The sequence below is a fragment of the Cetorhinus maximus genome, chromosome 12 (assembly GCF_964194155.1).
Source record: "Cetorhinus maximus chromosome 12, sCetMax3.hap1.1, whole genome shotgun sequence".
NCBI lineage: Eukaryota > Metazoa > Chordata > Chondrichthyes > Lamniformes > Cetorhinidae > Cetorhinus > Cetorhinus maximus.
The window spans coordinates 24070661-24086573 of NC_135890.1; the positions used below are offsets into that span (position 1 = coordinate 24070661).

At 40.7% G+C, this 15913-nt stretch overlaps 1 protein-coding gene across 11 annotated transcripts in view; it reads right to left on the reverse strand.

Annotated features, from left to right (window-relative positions):
* Positions 1–15913, reverse strand: part of dennd6b (DENN/MADD domain containing 6B) — a 105896-nt gene that overhangs the window by 83679 nt on the left and 6304 nt on the right. For 9 of the 11 annotated variants that reach the window (XR_013578107.1, XR_013578106.1, XM_078553173.1 and 6 more), the window contains exon 3: positions 7691–7733. The exons of 1 other annotated variant lie outside the window; for it this stretch is intronic. Coding sequence is in view for 7 of the 10 variants with exons in the window: in XM_078553173.1 (XP_078409299.1) it covers positions 7691–7733 (43 nt within the window). In the remaining 3 variants the exon portion in view is untranslated. Of the gene's footprint in view, positions 1–2534; positions 2569–7690; positions 7734–15913 lie in introns of those variants that run through there. One more of the 11 variants, XM_078553177.1, reaches the window with a different exon arrangement.

A 15913-nucleotide genomic window follows, 5' to 3' on the forward strand; every position in this document is an offset into this window, starting at 1 on the left:
AGCTTGCAGTCACATAATGCCTGTAAGATAAAAGGCATCCCAAAGTGCTTCAAAAATTGAAATACCTTGGGAAATAGGTCACTAAGGAATGCCTTAGGTTTTGTTACTAATTACAGGGACAAGTGATGGGATGGGGGTACACAAAAGACTAATGTCTGAGGACTGAACGGTGCAAGAGGGGGATATGCTTGATGAGTTTGCAGAGAAATGGTGAGACCAGAACAAGAGGGAGTTGAAAACAAGAGCAAGGACTTGAAATGTAATGTACTAGGAAGCAGGGAGCCATTTTTGGGTGGGACAGGATATGGATGACTGGATTTTGAACAAATTGGTACTTAGTATCATTTTGGCTCAGTGGAAGCAAATTCATCTTCAAGTCAGAAAGTTGTAAATTTGGGCCTGAGCCCAGGACTTGAGCACATAACGCAGTAATGAGGGAGTGTTGCATTGCCAATGGTGCAGTCTTGCAGATGGGACACTAATTCAGAATCCTGTTCGAGTAGATGCAAAGGATCCCATGGCACTTTCTGATCAGCAGGGAGTTCTCCCAGTGTCCTAGTCAACATTCAATTAATAGCACCAAAAACTGATTATCTATTCATTTAACCCATCGGTTGTTTGTGGAATGTTGCTATATGTAAATTAGGAGATTGACCATGACATGCTTTGGAACATCCCAGAATAGGCTAGGTGCTAAATAAATTCAGTTGTTTCTTCTTTCTTATGGAGGTCAATGAATAGAACTTTTAGGGGATCTAATCATAACAATGCAGTGAAGGGTGGCTAATCTTTCAAAGTTTATAAGCCAGGAAAAAGAATATGCATGAGCAACATCAGTATATTTTAAATATACATTATGCTAATACACTAAATAATAATCTCAATGCAATTACAACTCATTTTGAAACCTAGCTCATTAGTCTGGTTCACCATGCTTTGTATCCAACTATTGTATCCAACTTCTCTCATTCACTTTAATTTGTTACCTCCTTATTTCTCACATTCAGTTACTGGCATCAACTGCTATCTCATATTTTCAAAGACTGGACATGTCTACACTGATTAGACCAACAACTGTGTTGGGTTGTTTTTTTCCAATATCACTAAGCAGAAAAACAGCTCAACAAGCACCTCTCTCGTGGAGGCACTGCTAATATCGTAATCTGAACATGAGGTTCAATGAAACTAAGAGAAGCTAAAGCATAAACTTATCCATATCAATTAATGAGTGTGCCCACAGTCATAGAAGGCCTTGAGCATATCGATGAACAGCCCATGTTCCCTCTCCAGTGCCATCCAGATGTGGACAAGACCATGGAAGAGAGCCAGGGGTAACATGAACCTGTGAATTGCCGCTTTTGCCAAAACTCCAGGTCCTTTCTTAGTTTTTTAAGAATTTCAGCCGTATACACCAGATGTTAAAGAGTAGACCTAAAAATCACACCCTTCACAACGCCATCGTCCAATATCACAGGCTATGTTGCCTCCCTGGTGCCAGGGTTTGGAACATCGGCTCTAGGCTGGAGAGGAACTTGCAGTGGGAGATAGAGGATCCAATTGTGGTCCATGTAGGTACCAACAACATGGATATGACTAGGAAAGCTTATTCGGAGTATAAGCAGCTGGGGCTAAATTAAAAAGCAGAGCCTCAAAGATAATAATCCCTGGATTATTACATAGAAACATAGAAAATAGGAGGAGTAGGTCACTTGGCCCTTTGAGCCTGCTCCGAGCCTGATCATGGTTGATCCTACATCTGAACGTCATACTCCCGTGCTCTCCCACACCCTTTGACACCTTTAGAGTCCATAAATCTATCTATTTCCTTCTTAAATATATTTAGTGAATTGGCCTCCACAGCCTTCTTTGGCAGAGAATTCCATAGGTTCACCACCATCTGAGTGAAGAAGTTTCTCCTCAGCTTAGTCCTAAATGGTCTATTCCGTATCCTGAGACTGTGACCCCTTGTTCTAGACCCCCAGCCAGAGGAAATATCATCCTTCATCCAGCCTGTCCATCCCTGCCAGAATTGTATACACTTCAATTAGATCCCCTCTCATTCTTCTAAACTCCAGTGAATACAGGCCTAGTTAGCCCAATCTCTCCTCATACGACAATCCTGCCATCCCAGGAATCAGTATGGTGAACCTTCGTTGCACTCCCTCAACGGCTAGTATATACTTTCTTAGGTAAGGAGACCAAAACTGCATACAGTGCTCCAGGTGTGGTCTCACCAAGGCACTGCACAGGTGCTGTAAGACATCCTTGCTCCTGTACTCAAGTCCTCTTGCTATGAAGGCCAACATACCATTTGCCTTCTTAATTGGTGCTACACCTGCATGTTTGCTTTCAGTGATTGGTGGACAAGGACCTACCAAAGTGGCTAACTTTACACTTCTCCACATTATACTGCATCTGCCATGTATTTGCCCACTCACCCAACCTATCTAAATTGCCTTGAAGCTTCTTAACATCCTTCTCATCGCTCACATTCCCACAAGGTTTTGTGTCGTCAGCAAACTTGGAAATATTACATTTGATCCCTCATCCGAATCATTGATACATATTGTGAATAGCTGGGGCCCAAGCAGTTATCCCTGTGGTACCCCACTAGTCACCGCCTGCTACTCCGAGAAAGACCCGTTTATTCCTACTCTCTGTTTCCTGTCTGCTAACCAATTCTCAGTCCATGCCAATATATTACCCCCAATCCTACGTGCTTTAATTTTACACACTAATCTCTTATGTGGGACTTTAATCAAAACCTTTCTCAAAATCCAAATACATCACATTCACTGGTTCTCCCTCATCTATTCGGCTAATCACTTCCTCAAAAAAACTCCAGTCGGTTTGTCAAACATGACTCCCCTTTCATAAATCCATGTTGACTTTGTCTAATCCCTTTGATATTTTCTAAGTATCTTGTTATCACATTCTTTATAATGGACTCTAGCATTCTCCCCACTACTGATGTTAGGCTAACCGTTCTGTAATTTACTGTTTTCCTCCCTCCTTTTTTAAATAGTGGGGTTACATTTGCCACCCTCCAATCTGCCGGGACTGTTCCAGAATCTACAGAATTTTGGAATTTGACAACCAACGCATCCACTATTTCCACGGCCACCTCCTTTAGTACCCTGAGATGTAGATTATCACGCCCTTGGGATTTATTGGCTTTCACTCCCATTCATTTCTCCAGCTGTCATGAAACTATTAATGTATATAACGGTATTGGAAATTATTTTTTTTTAAATGGGGGTTAGTCTGTCTTAATTGGATTAAAGCCAGCTATCTGGGTGCTTTTATGTATACTCGTTTTGAGATGTAAGAGAGGTAAAGCATTCTGTTGAATAGAGCATAAAGAAAGGGAGTGAAATCTGGCACCAAGCTAGCAGAGAATAAGCAAAGAGATAAAAACAAAAAACTACTGCGGATGCTGGAAATCCAAAACAAAAACAGAATTACCTGGCCGATGCTGCCAGACCTGCTGAGTTTTTCCAGGTAATTCTGTTTTTGTTTTAGAGACTAAGCAATGTTTATATTACTAATAAAATTGGTACTATGAAAAGGGTTTTATTGTTAGAAGAGATGGAGTTCAAAGGGACTGGTGACAGAATAAGAATTTACATTCAATGAGGTGTGCTGGGTATAACAGATAGCAGTTTTATGTGTGCAGGGCAGAGGCAATATGACATCAAAGCTTGTAAGCCTACCACTGTGTCTGCAAAGGAACTTCATTTTGAATTTGTAAGGTGTAAATGGTTTACCTGGTGTCTGTTTAAAGTCTATGGGTTGCTGTTGCCTTCGTGGAGATTAGTTTGGGTATTAGTTAAAAGTTGTGATAGTAATTTGTAGCCATGTGTATATGTTTAACTTGTGTAAATTAATAAATGCCTCGTGTAATTTGATATAAAAACCTCTTGAGAACTGGCGAGAACTGAATTCAGAGCTGCCTCTCAAACATACCAGTTGAAAATATAGGTTATGACAGTTGATTAAGGTTTCCTTCTGGCATTTTAAATAACTCAGCTTTACCAACTGTTGTGTCATAACACCAGCACTATTGCCCTTTTAATGTTTTTGTAACCTGGCCTTATCTGCTGGTGCATTTTTAAGTAATACTAATTTCCTTCAATTCTTCCTTCTCACTAAACCCTTGGGTCCTTAGCATTTCTGGGAAGTTACTTGTGTCTTCCTCTGTGAAGACAGAATGAAAGTAGTTGTTTAATTGCTCTGCCATTTCCTTGTTCTCTGTTATAAATTCTCCCGTTTCGGATTGGAAGGGACCTACGTTTGTCTTCGCTAATCTTTTTCTTTTTACCTACTTATAGAAGCTTTTACAGTCCACTTTTATGTTCCTTGCAAGTTTACCCTCATACTCTATTTTTCTCCTCTTAATCAATCTCTTGGTCTTCCTTTGCTGAATTCTAAACTGCCCCCAATCCTCAGGCTTGCTACTTTTTCTAGCAACTTTATATGACTCCTCTTTGGATCTAATACTATCTTTAATTTCTTTTGTTAGCCATGGTTGGGCCACATTTCCTGTTGTGTTTTTGCACCAGAAAGGAATGTATAACTGTTGCAATGCATACATTCGTTCCTTAAATATTAGCCATTATCTGTCCACCATCATGCCTTTTAATTCCCCAATCTAGCTTAGCCAACTCACACCTCATACTTCATAGTTTCTTTTGTTAAGATGTAAGACCCTAGTTTCAGATCGGATTACTTCACCTTCCATCCTAATGAAGAATTCTTTCCATCCTAATGAAGAATTACCTGAGCCACAAGCAGATTGATGTGGGTTAAATGGGTTTCAATTCATGGAACACTGGCACCAGAACTGGGGAAAGTGGGAGCTGTACCATTGGGACTGAGCCATACTGGGACCAATGTTCTGGCAAGTTGTATAACTAGGGAGGTAGAGAGGGCTTTAAACTAAATAGTGGAGGTGAGAGATCAAGTGAGGGATGATAAAAGAAGAGGACAAGGTAAGGGAACAAGGTAGCAAGAAGAGTAATGATAGTCAGAGCGTGGCAGGAAAAGACAGAGTGTACAAACTTAAGGATGCACCAGCAGATAAAGCCAGGTTAAAAAACATTAAAAAGACAGAACTAAAGGCTCTGTATCTGAACGTGTAGCATTCATAACGAAATGGACAAATTGTCAGCTGAAATAGAAATAAATATGTATGATCTGACAGCCATTACAGAGACATGGCTGGGACTTGAATGTTCAAGAGTGCATGATATTTCTGAAGGTCAGAAAGCTACGAAAAGGTGATGGGGTAGCTCTGTTAATTAAGTGACATTAGTACAATAGTGAGAGATAAACTTTGTTCTAAAGATCAAGATGTAGATTCAGTTTGGGTAGAGTTAAGAAATAGCAACGGTAAGGAGTCACTTGTGGGAGTAGTTTTTGGTCCCCTAACAGTAACTACACTGTAAGATGGGGTATACAGTAAGAAATAATGGGAGCTTGTGAGAAAGCTATGACGATAATCATGGGTAATCGACATATAAATTGGATAAATCAGATTGGCAAAGATAACCTGGAAGGTGAGTTCAGAATGTTTTCAGGCCAGTTTCTTAGAAGGGCACATTCTCGAGCCAACAAAAGAGCTGGTTATTCAAGACCTGGTAATGTGCAATGAGACAGGATTAATTAATTACCTCATAGTAAAGGAGCCCCTAGGTGGCAGTGATCATAACATGATGGAATTTCGCATTCAGTTTGAGAGAGAGAAGAGTGGGTCTAAGACTAGTGTTTTAATCTTAAATAAAGGCAATTATAAGGTTATGAAGACAGAGCTGACTAAAGTGAACTGGGAAATTAGGTTAAAGGGCAGGTCAGTAGAAATGCAGTGGAAGATGTTTAAGGAGGTATTTCATAACACTCAGCAAAAATATGTTCCAGTGAGAAAGAAAGGCTCTAGGAGAAAGATGCATCATTCGTGGCTAACTAAGGAAGTTAAAGATAGTATCAAACTGAAAGAAAAAGCGTACAATTCCAAGATTAGTGGCAAGTCAAAAGATTGGATAGAACATAAAAGCCAGCAAAGAATGACTAAAAATATAACAAGGCAGGAGAAATTAATTATGACAGAAAGCTAGCTAGAAATTTTAAAAAAATAATGGCAAGATTATTTAAAAAGGAAAAGAGTAACCAAAATGAGCATTGGTCCTCTAGAGAGAGAGTCTGGCAAATTAATAACGGAAAATAAGGAAGTGGCAGGTGTATTGAACAGGTAGTTAGTGTCTGTCCTCGCTTTAGAAGACATAAATAACATCCCAGAAATAATTGTAAATAAAGAATTGAAAGGGAAGGAGGAACTGAAACCAATTATAATCACCTGGGAAAGGATACAAAGAAAATTATTAAAACTAAAGGCTGACAAGTCCCTCCCAACTGTGGGCAAAAATTTGGAGATGGAGTATAATGTAGGAAAATGTGAACTTGTCCAGTTTAGCAGGAAGAATAGAAAAGCAATATTATTTAAATGGAGAGAGATTGTAGAACTCTGTGGTACAGAGGAATCTGGGTGTCCTGGTACATGAATTACAAAAAGTTAGCATGCAGGTACAACAAATGATTAGGATGGCAAATAGAATGTTATTGTTTATTGCAAGGGTAATGGAATATAAAAGTAGGGAAGTTTTACTAAAGCTGTGTGATACCACATCTGGAGTACTGTGTACGGTTTTGGTCTCCTTACTTAACAAAAGATATAAATGCATTGGGAGCAGTTCAGGAAAGGTTCACTAGTTGGATTCCTGGGATGAAGGGGTTGTCTTAGGAGGAAAAGATGGACAGGTTGAGCTTCTATCCATGGAAATTGAGAGGAATGAAAGGTGGTCTTACTGAAACATATAAGATCCTGAAAGGACTTGACAGGGTGGATGCTGAAAGGACGTTTCCCCCTATGAGGGAGACTAGCACTAGATACCCTTTAAAAATAAGGGATCTCCGATTTAAGACAGAGCTGAAGTGAAATTCTTTTTCTCAGAGGGCCATTAGTCTGTGATCTTCCCCAGAGAGCAGAGGAGGCAGGATCATTGAATATTTTTAAGGTTGAGTTAAATAGATTCTTGACTGACAAGGGAGTCAAAAGTTATAGGGGACAGACAGGAAAGTAGAGGCCACAATCAGATCAGCCATGATTTTATCAAATGGCCAAGCAGGCTTGAGGGGCCAAATGATCTACTCCTGATCCAAATTCGTATGTTTGTAAATATCCTTGAATCCCTGATCCCACACAATTATGGAAGCATCACGACCGTTCAAGAAGGCAGCCCACCAGCACCTTCTTAATGCAACCAGAGATGCGCAATTAAATTCAGCCTTGTCAGCATCATCGACATTCAAAGGACAAACTGGGAATTTTCTAGATTTATGAGCAAGAGGTGCTGATGCTGAAAACCTAGAAACAAAAAAGAAAGTTTAGCCCACAACGGGGCTTTCTTGCTTGCGCTGGTTTTAAACCCTCCTTGCACTGATTTATACAGTCTCCTGCTTTCTTCCCAAACTAATCCTTAAATTCAAGGACTTCTGAAAAGAGAATAGTAATAAACAGCAGTAAAAATCCCAGGATTAAATATGTTTCTGGGTGGAATAGAATGATCTGCACAAGTACAGCTTACTACAAAGGTCAATAGGAAAAAAGCACACCTCATTTGAGCAGATTTCTTACCCGAGTAGGAATCTGGAAAGGACAGGTAGCAGATGCTGGTTTTCTGAAAATAAAGAAAAACAAAAGCAGAGAGGAAAAAACAAATTAAGTTAGTGATAGTGAATGGGACAGCGATGAGGCAAGTTTTAAACTTTGAGGTCTTCAAAATAATAAATGTCTTTGTTTTAACAGATTAGAAAGTCCCCCTTGGCATTTAAGCAAACACAACAGGAAATTAGAATGACTTCCTAAAAGTTGAAAATGAATGGAATATTAAGCGTATCCTGAAAAACATGAAAATTAACTTCCAATTCCTTCAGCATTCCATATTTCTCCTAACAACTATATTCATCAACTGACTCCCCATTTAGTTAAGAGGGGCAGAAATTATTCAGAGATGTGTTATTTTTCTCAAGAAGGCTACTTATATTCTATTTTACTTTCCTCCTTGCTTCATAAGCCACTATCCAGCTAAAGAGACAAACAGGTGATTTCCTGTGAGGTCTCTGCCAATCCCTTTCTATTTAAAAAGCAGTGGATAGCTCTACTTTGCTTTTCCCAATGGAGAAACACCCGTCGCCACTGGACTGGGTCCCCGAGTATGCATTCACTTGCAGAGATCACCTTGTATTCTAACACTTGATGCACAGCACTCTCTCCTACCTTCCATCACCCAATATCATATTTGCTTTAAAAGAAAAGTAAAAACTAAAATAATTGATGAATGAGAAAAAATACAAACCAGAAAAGATTCAATTTTTTAATGAACATATTAAACATACAGAGTCATTGAATCACAGAATGTTACAGGACAGAAGAGGGTCATTCAGTCCATCGTGCCTGCTCTTTGAAAGAATTATTCATTTAGTCCCGTTCATTTGCTCTTTCCCTGCAGTCCTGTCAATTTTCCCCTTCACGCATCTGTCCAAATCCCTTTTGAAAGTTATTATTGAATCTGTTTCCATCACCCTTTTAGACAGTGCATTTCAAATCATTACAGGCATAAAAAATTCTAATCTCATCTCTGTTTTTTTTGCTGATTACTATAAATCAGCGTCCTCTTGTTCCTGACCTTTCTGCCACTGGAAACAGTTTCTCTGATTTATTCTGTCAAAACCTTGATGTCGAACACCTCTAACAAATCTTCAATTAACCTTCTCTGATCAGCCCTCACATTTCTTGCTTCTCCACGTAACTGAACTCCCTCACCACAAGTACCATTTTAGTAAATCTCTTCTGGTTCTTCTCTAAGGCTTTAACAGTTTTCTTAAAGGGCGGTGCCCAGATTTAACACACTACGCCAGCTGGGTCTTAACCAGTGTCTTATAAACATTTAGCATAACTTCCATGTTTTTGTACTGTAATCCTGATCCTTTTTTTCTAAAAAAGCCTTCTAAACTTGTCCTGCCACCTTCATTGATGTGTGTACATTTAGCCTCAGGTCTCTCTACTCCTACACTCCCTTTCATTTTTGTTGACTATCCTTATTTATCTGACCAAAATGCATCACTTCACACTTTTTTGTTCCAATATTGTGTGCTGACAACATCAGGAGAATTACCTATTCCAAGTGTGAGAAAGCTGCATTAAGATCAGTAAAAATGCCTTTAGTAATTGAAAATGGAATGTCCTCCAGCTCCTTTTATGATTGTTCAAGGGAAATTTGGCTCATTTTTCCCCCATTCTATATTAATTCACAATTTAGATTAAGAAGGTCTTTTGTTCCGTTCAATTCCAACCCTGCCATTTTCTCATTATAAAACTTAACTGTTTATGAAGTTCAGTGCCCTAAATTCAACTACCCTTTCTGGAATAGTCAAGTCTGAAGGTGACAGATGCATGCATGACAGCTTCAGGAGTAGATGAGCTGCGGTAGAAGTGGAGGCAGGCAGGAGGTTGTTCTCATGATGATGAGGATATGGGGTCAGAATAAAACTTGGCATCAAAATCAAATATTGAAACTGGAAGTAATCTGGCTCAGGGAGGGAAATGAAATCATGGACAAGGGTATGGAGTTTGTGGTGGAGCCAAAGCTGATGGTTTCTTTCTGTCTTTCCAATACAATATTTAGCTAGAGGAAATTGCTGCTCATCTAAGACTGAATGTCGAACAAGCCTTTTGACAACACAAACAGGAGGAGTCAAGAGAGACGGTGGAGAAGTACAGCTGGGACCTGTCAGAGTAAAATTGGAAACTGGCCACATGTACACAGATGATGTTGCATGTAGATGAGGCAGAGGAGGGAGCCAAGCAAAATAAAAACAAAAATAAAAATACCTGGAAAAACTCAGCAGCTCTGACAGCATCTGCGGAGAGGAATACAGTTAACGTTTCAAGTCCGTATGACTCTTCAACATAACTAAGGAAAAATAGAAGAGAGGTGAAATATAAGCTGGTTTAAGGGGAGGTGGGACAAGTAGAGCTGGATAGAGGGCCAGTGATAGGTAGAGGCAAAGAAGAGATTGCCAAAGATGTCATAGACAGAAGGACAAAGAGGTGTTGACGGTGGTGACATTAGCTAAGATACGTGCTAATAGGTGACATTAAGGGTAGAAAGCAGGACGAGCAAGGTACAGATAGCCCTAGTGGGGGTGGGGTGGGGGGAAGGAATCAAAATAGGCTAAAAGGTAGAGATAAAACAATGGATAGAAATACATTTAAAAATAATGGAAATAGGTGGGAAAAGAAAAATCTTTATAAATTATTGGAAAAAAGGGGGAATTGGAAAGGGGGTGGGGATGGAGGAGAGAATTCATGATCTAAAGTTGTTGAACTCAATATTCATCCAGAAGGCTGTAAAGTGCCTTGTCGGAAGATGAGGTGCTGTTCCTCCAGTTTGCGTTGTGCTTCACTGGAACATTGCAGCAGGCCAAGGACAGACATGTGGGCATGAGAGCAGGGTGGAGTGTTGAAATGGCAAGCGACAGGGAGGTCTGGGTCATGCTTGCGGACAGACTGAAGGTGATCCGCAAAGCAGCCACCCAGTCTGCATTTGGTCTCTCCAATGTAGAGGAAACCAATGTAGAGGGAGCCAAGCATGTATCCTTGGGGACTCCTAAAGTGTCTGTGGGATCAGTAGTATAGCTAGAGATGCTTTGATTCGATAGGTAAGAGTGGAACCAAAATGGACAACAGAGGAGAGCCATTGGAAGAAGATGGAGCAGTCAACCATATCAGAGGCTGCAGAGACGTCGAGAAGAAACAATCCAGCATGATCACATCCACAAAAAATGAATCACACCTATGCTTACAGCTATTTCAACGTTATGGGAGAGAGCAGAATTTTGATTGGAAGGATTCAAACTTGAATTGCAGGCGAAACTAGGATTACTTACAGGGAAATCTAGGCTTAGCAGAATTAACAGAAATGTGCTACAGACTGGACATGAATGTAAAATGTGCATATAATACATCTAGGAGGGATAGGAAAGATAAAAAAGAAACAGAGTAACAATATTGGTAAAGGAGAGAATACACACTGTAGAGAGTCAAAAGACAGGGAAAAGCTACAGGTAAAGTCAATATGGTTGCTGCTCAAAGATAAATCAAAAGGCTTAACGTATTAGTAAATTACATTGCACACCTCCAAACTATGGGAAGGATATGAAAGAAATGCAGTATGATTAGCGGGATGAGTTGGAATAACAAAAGCATTATTGTACAAATAGTCGTTTGGTAGTACAGAATATGAATATTGCTGGAAAAAAACATTTTGTGGAAGCTTTTCATCTTGCACTCATCAGGACAATCGCAAGAATACTAATGTCGGGGAAGCAAAACTTTGTACTGTATGAGAAGAGAGTGCTGATTGGTTGGCAAGTGGACTCTGATTGGTAGAGGCGTTGCCAAGGACAATGTACCAGTTAATGGTGACTGACAGTTAACTGCCAAGCATTGTTTGAAATTTAAACCAGGCAGTTTGACTTTGATTGGTCAAGGCATTGCCCTGAGGAATTAACCAGCGAATGGTCATCACTTATTTTGTTTAGCTGAAACAGGCACAATGTGTGTACATGTTCTTTCTGTCTGCAAAGAACAGGGCCCTGTGTATTAATATTTGTAGCTTCCAGTACATGCAAATGCGCCACGCTGCGAGCCTAACTGACAATCTTAAATTGGTTGTCACTGTAATTCTTAGCCCACTGAGGATTACTTAGCAAATGCTGTCCAATTGCAGAATCACATCTAACGTTGGACACTGTGTTTTGAGTTTTGCAAGCATGGGCTGGTTGGGTACGATCTATACCTTGTCTGTTGCAAACAGCATGCAAACATGCTGTCTGATACAATCCGCCAGCCTTTGGGAAGTATGGCCTACTATACCTAGCATCACACTTGCACTGAAATTCATATACCACATTACTCATTTGTGAGATCAGCAGAACGTCTTTTTGGCTTGACAGCAGCATCCTGTTAGTGGCGAATATCACACGTGTTGCTACTACATAGTAGCAGCGTGAAACAGCTAGCTTCACCCATTGCTCAAATTTTTGAGATACCTTGCCCTTCCAGGGTAATCTGAGGTAGAATGGGCACTTTTCAGGGCCGAAAGTGATGGCCTTAGGCCTGTTCGTGAGTTTGCGCGATATACAGCATGAAACGATCTGATCAGGGTAGCCATTATCCCACAGGATGTCTCTGATGCATCAAGCTTGCATGGTGAGCAAATGGCTTGGGCCCGATTTATGAGGTGGCCGAAAAAGCCTATCTTATAGCGAGTGGAACTGTAAGAATCCCAAAGCATGTATTGACCAATAAAGGTAGGCTTGCGGTACACCATGGTAGAGAACCCCCTGGCAGACTTCTCAACTAGCATGTCAAGGAAAGGGAGTCCATTTGACTGTTCCATTTTAAAGGTAAATGGGCTGAAGGAGCTAAATGTAAGTGAGCTGCTTGAAAGCTGTGACCACAAAATAAGTTTTAAGAACCAACTAGAAAGGAAAAATTTTAGTACAAAAACTAGAAGATCAGATTGGAATACAGCAAATCTTAGAAAGATGCAAGGTGAGCTAGCTGAGGTGAGGTGGAAAGCAAAATTTGTACATAGGACTGTAAAGCAACACAATGTTTTTTGAATAAAATGCAACGGTACTGAATAAGTCCATTCCATTAAAAAGATAAAGCGCTAATAGTTTTAGGATGTAATGGATAAACAAAGAGATTAGAAACTAATTAAAATTAAAGAAAAGGGCCAATGAGGACTATAAAAATAATGAAAAAAGGAGAATGAGAGAATAGAAGGGTTTAAGAGTGGGATAAGGAAACCAAAGAAAGATGAAAGAAACAAATTCAAAACATTAAAAGGAACAATACAGTAAGTATTTTACACAAATTTCAATAAAAAGAGAATTGTTAAAAGTGAGACGTGGACCTGAGAGGAGAGTATTGTCAAATTGTAGAGGATCAGAAAATGGTTATTATGATATTTAACAAATACTTTGTATCAGTCTTCTTTACTGAAGAGAAGGATATCAGAGAGGAGGTGAATCCTGACATGTTTGAGAATAAGATGAGTGATGTTGTGATGGATAAAAGGAAAATTTTAAATAAATTAAAGGAAGACAAAGTGCCAAAGCATTAAATGATACATTTAAAGGATCCCAAGGGAAAAGTGGGAGGAAATTTCAGAAGCCCTAGAAATAAAATTTCAGACTCTATTGAGTGTGGATTTTTGCCAGAGGACTGGAGGGTGGCCAATGTAGTCCCATTTTTAATAAGCGAAACATAACTTAACTTCTACTTGTTATTAATGTTTTCCCAGATTAATGTCGCTAGAAGTGTCCCCACCATTAATGCTATACCTACTGGTCTTTAGTTGTCAGGTTTATCCCCCTTGCACTTTTCTGAATAAGAGTGTAGGAGTGTAACATTGGCAATCCTCCAGTTCTCTGGCACCATCCTCAAATTGGAAGATTGTGACCAGAGCCTCTTTAATTTCCACCTTTGTTTTGATCAACCACCTAGGATCGCATGGGGACTTTTCTACTTTGAGGACTGTGAACCTTTGAAGTACCTGCTCTTGATCTATTTCATTCTGTCTAATACAACAATTCTGTGACATATCTCTACTATAACCTCCTTTACTATGACATTGCCAGTAAACTCTTCTCTGGTGAAGACTGATGCAAAGTACTCATTTAGTATCTCAACCAAGCCCTCCTCAGTTCTCCTCTGCACAGTGTATTCTCCTTGATTCTCTACCATATTATGAACCTGACATTAATCATCATAAGCCTCCTTTTTGTTTCATTTCAATCTACCATAGATGTCGGCATATAAGTTGACATTCAAAGCACCGAAAAATTCCTCCAAAAACGGGGGTCCACCTATACAGTGAGTGTAAAAGTGAACTGCTGGCATGAGTGGTCACCATTTTGAAATGTCATCAGCATCCGACGCAAAGGACTGGGGGTGCCTTAAATTCCCATGCATCTTCGCAACACAGCCCGTATCGCCTACTTAATCCCTTGCACCCAATTATAAGGTAGCAGTAAGTAAAACATGCATTTGTGGTGTGAAAAACTGAGGCTGGCTACTAATGCAAGTACAGTTTTTCATGGCTGAAAAGGGGGGTTGACTTATATGCCAAGTATACACAAAAACATGGTTTTTGGGGCCAGAAAAATGGGTTTGTTTTATTCGCCAAGTCGACTTATACGGCTTGATCTACGGTAATTACTTTGTTTTCTTGTACACATTTCTGCTCCTCCTTGCCCTTTACACAGTTTTTTTTCCCCAGGCTATATCAGGATAATTGAAATCCCCATTATTACTACTCCATTGTTTTTACATCTTTCTGAAATTTCTTGCAGATTTGCTCCTCTAACTCATTCCCACTATGTTTTTTTAATTCATTCACAGGATGTGGGCTTTGCTAACTGGGCCAGCATTTATTGCCCATCCCTAGTTGCCTTTGAGATGGTGGTGGTGAGCTGCTTTCTTCAACCGCTGCAGTCCATGTGGTGTAGATACACCCACAGTGCTGTTAGGAAGGGAGTTCCAGGATTTTGACCCAGCGACAGTGAAGGAACGGCGATATATTTCCAAGTTAGGATGGTGAGTGACATAGAGGGGAACTTCCAGATGGTGGTATTCCCATCTATCTGCTGCCTTTGTCCTTCTAGATGGTAGTGGTCGTGGATTTGGAAGGTGCTGCATAAGGAGCCTTGGTGAGTTCCTGCTGTGCATCTTATAGATGGTACACACTGCTGCTACTGTGCGTCGGTGGTGGAGGGAGTGAATGTTTGTGGATGCGGTGCCCAATCAAGCGGGCTGCTTTGTCCTGAACGGTGTCAAGCTTCGAATGTTGGGGGAGCTGCACTCATCCAGGCAGGTGGGGAGTATTCCATCACACTCCTGACGTGCCTTGTAGGTGGTGGACAGGCTTTGGGGAGTCAGGAGGTGAGTTACTCTTCGCACTATTCCTAGCCTCTGACCTGCTCTTGTAGCCACAGTATTTATATGGCAGGTCCAGTTCAGTTTATAGCCAATGATAACTCCCAGGATGTTGATAGTGGGGGATTCAGTGATGGTCATGCCATTGAACGTCAAGGGGTGATGGTTAGATTCACTCCTATTGGCGATGGTCACTGCCTGGCACTTATGTGGCACGAATGTTGCCGTTTGTCAGCCTAAGCCTGGATACTGTCCAGGTCTTGCTGCATTTGGTCATGGACTGCTTCAGTATCTGAGGAGTCACGAATGGTGCTGAGCATTGTGCAAACATCAGCGAACATCCCCCCTTCTGACCTTATGATGGAAGGAAGGTCATCGATGAAGCAGCTGAAGGTGGTTGGGCTGGGAACACTACCCTGAGGAACTCCTGTAGTGATGTCCTGGAGCTGAGATGACTGACCTCCAACAACCACATCCTTTGTGCTAGATATGACTCCAACCAGTGGAGAGTTTTCCTCCTGATTCCCACTGACTCCAGTTTTGCTAGGGCTTCTTGATGCCACACTCGATCAAATGCAGTCTCAATGTCAAGGGCAGTCACTCTAACCTCACCTCGATGGGCCTTTTTCTGTGCTGTAGACCTCTATGACCTTGGGATCTTTTGTCCATGTTTGAACCAAGGCTGTAATGAAGTCAGGAGCTGAGTGGCCCTGGCAGAACCCAAACTGGGCACCAGTCGGCAGGTTTTGCTAAGAAAGTGCCGCTTGATAGCACTGTTGATGACACTTCCATTACTTTACTGATGATCGAGAGTAGACTGATCGGGCAGGCTGCATTTGTCCTGCTTTA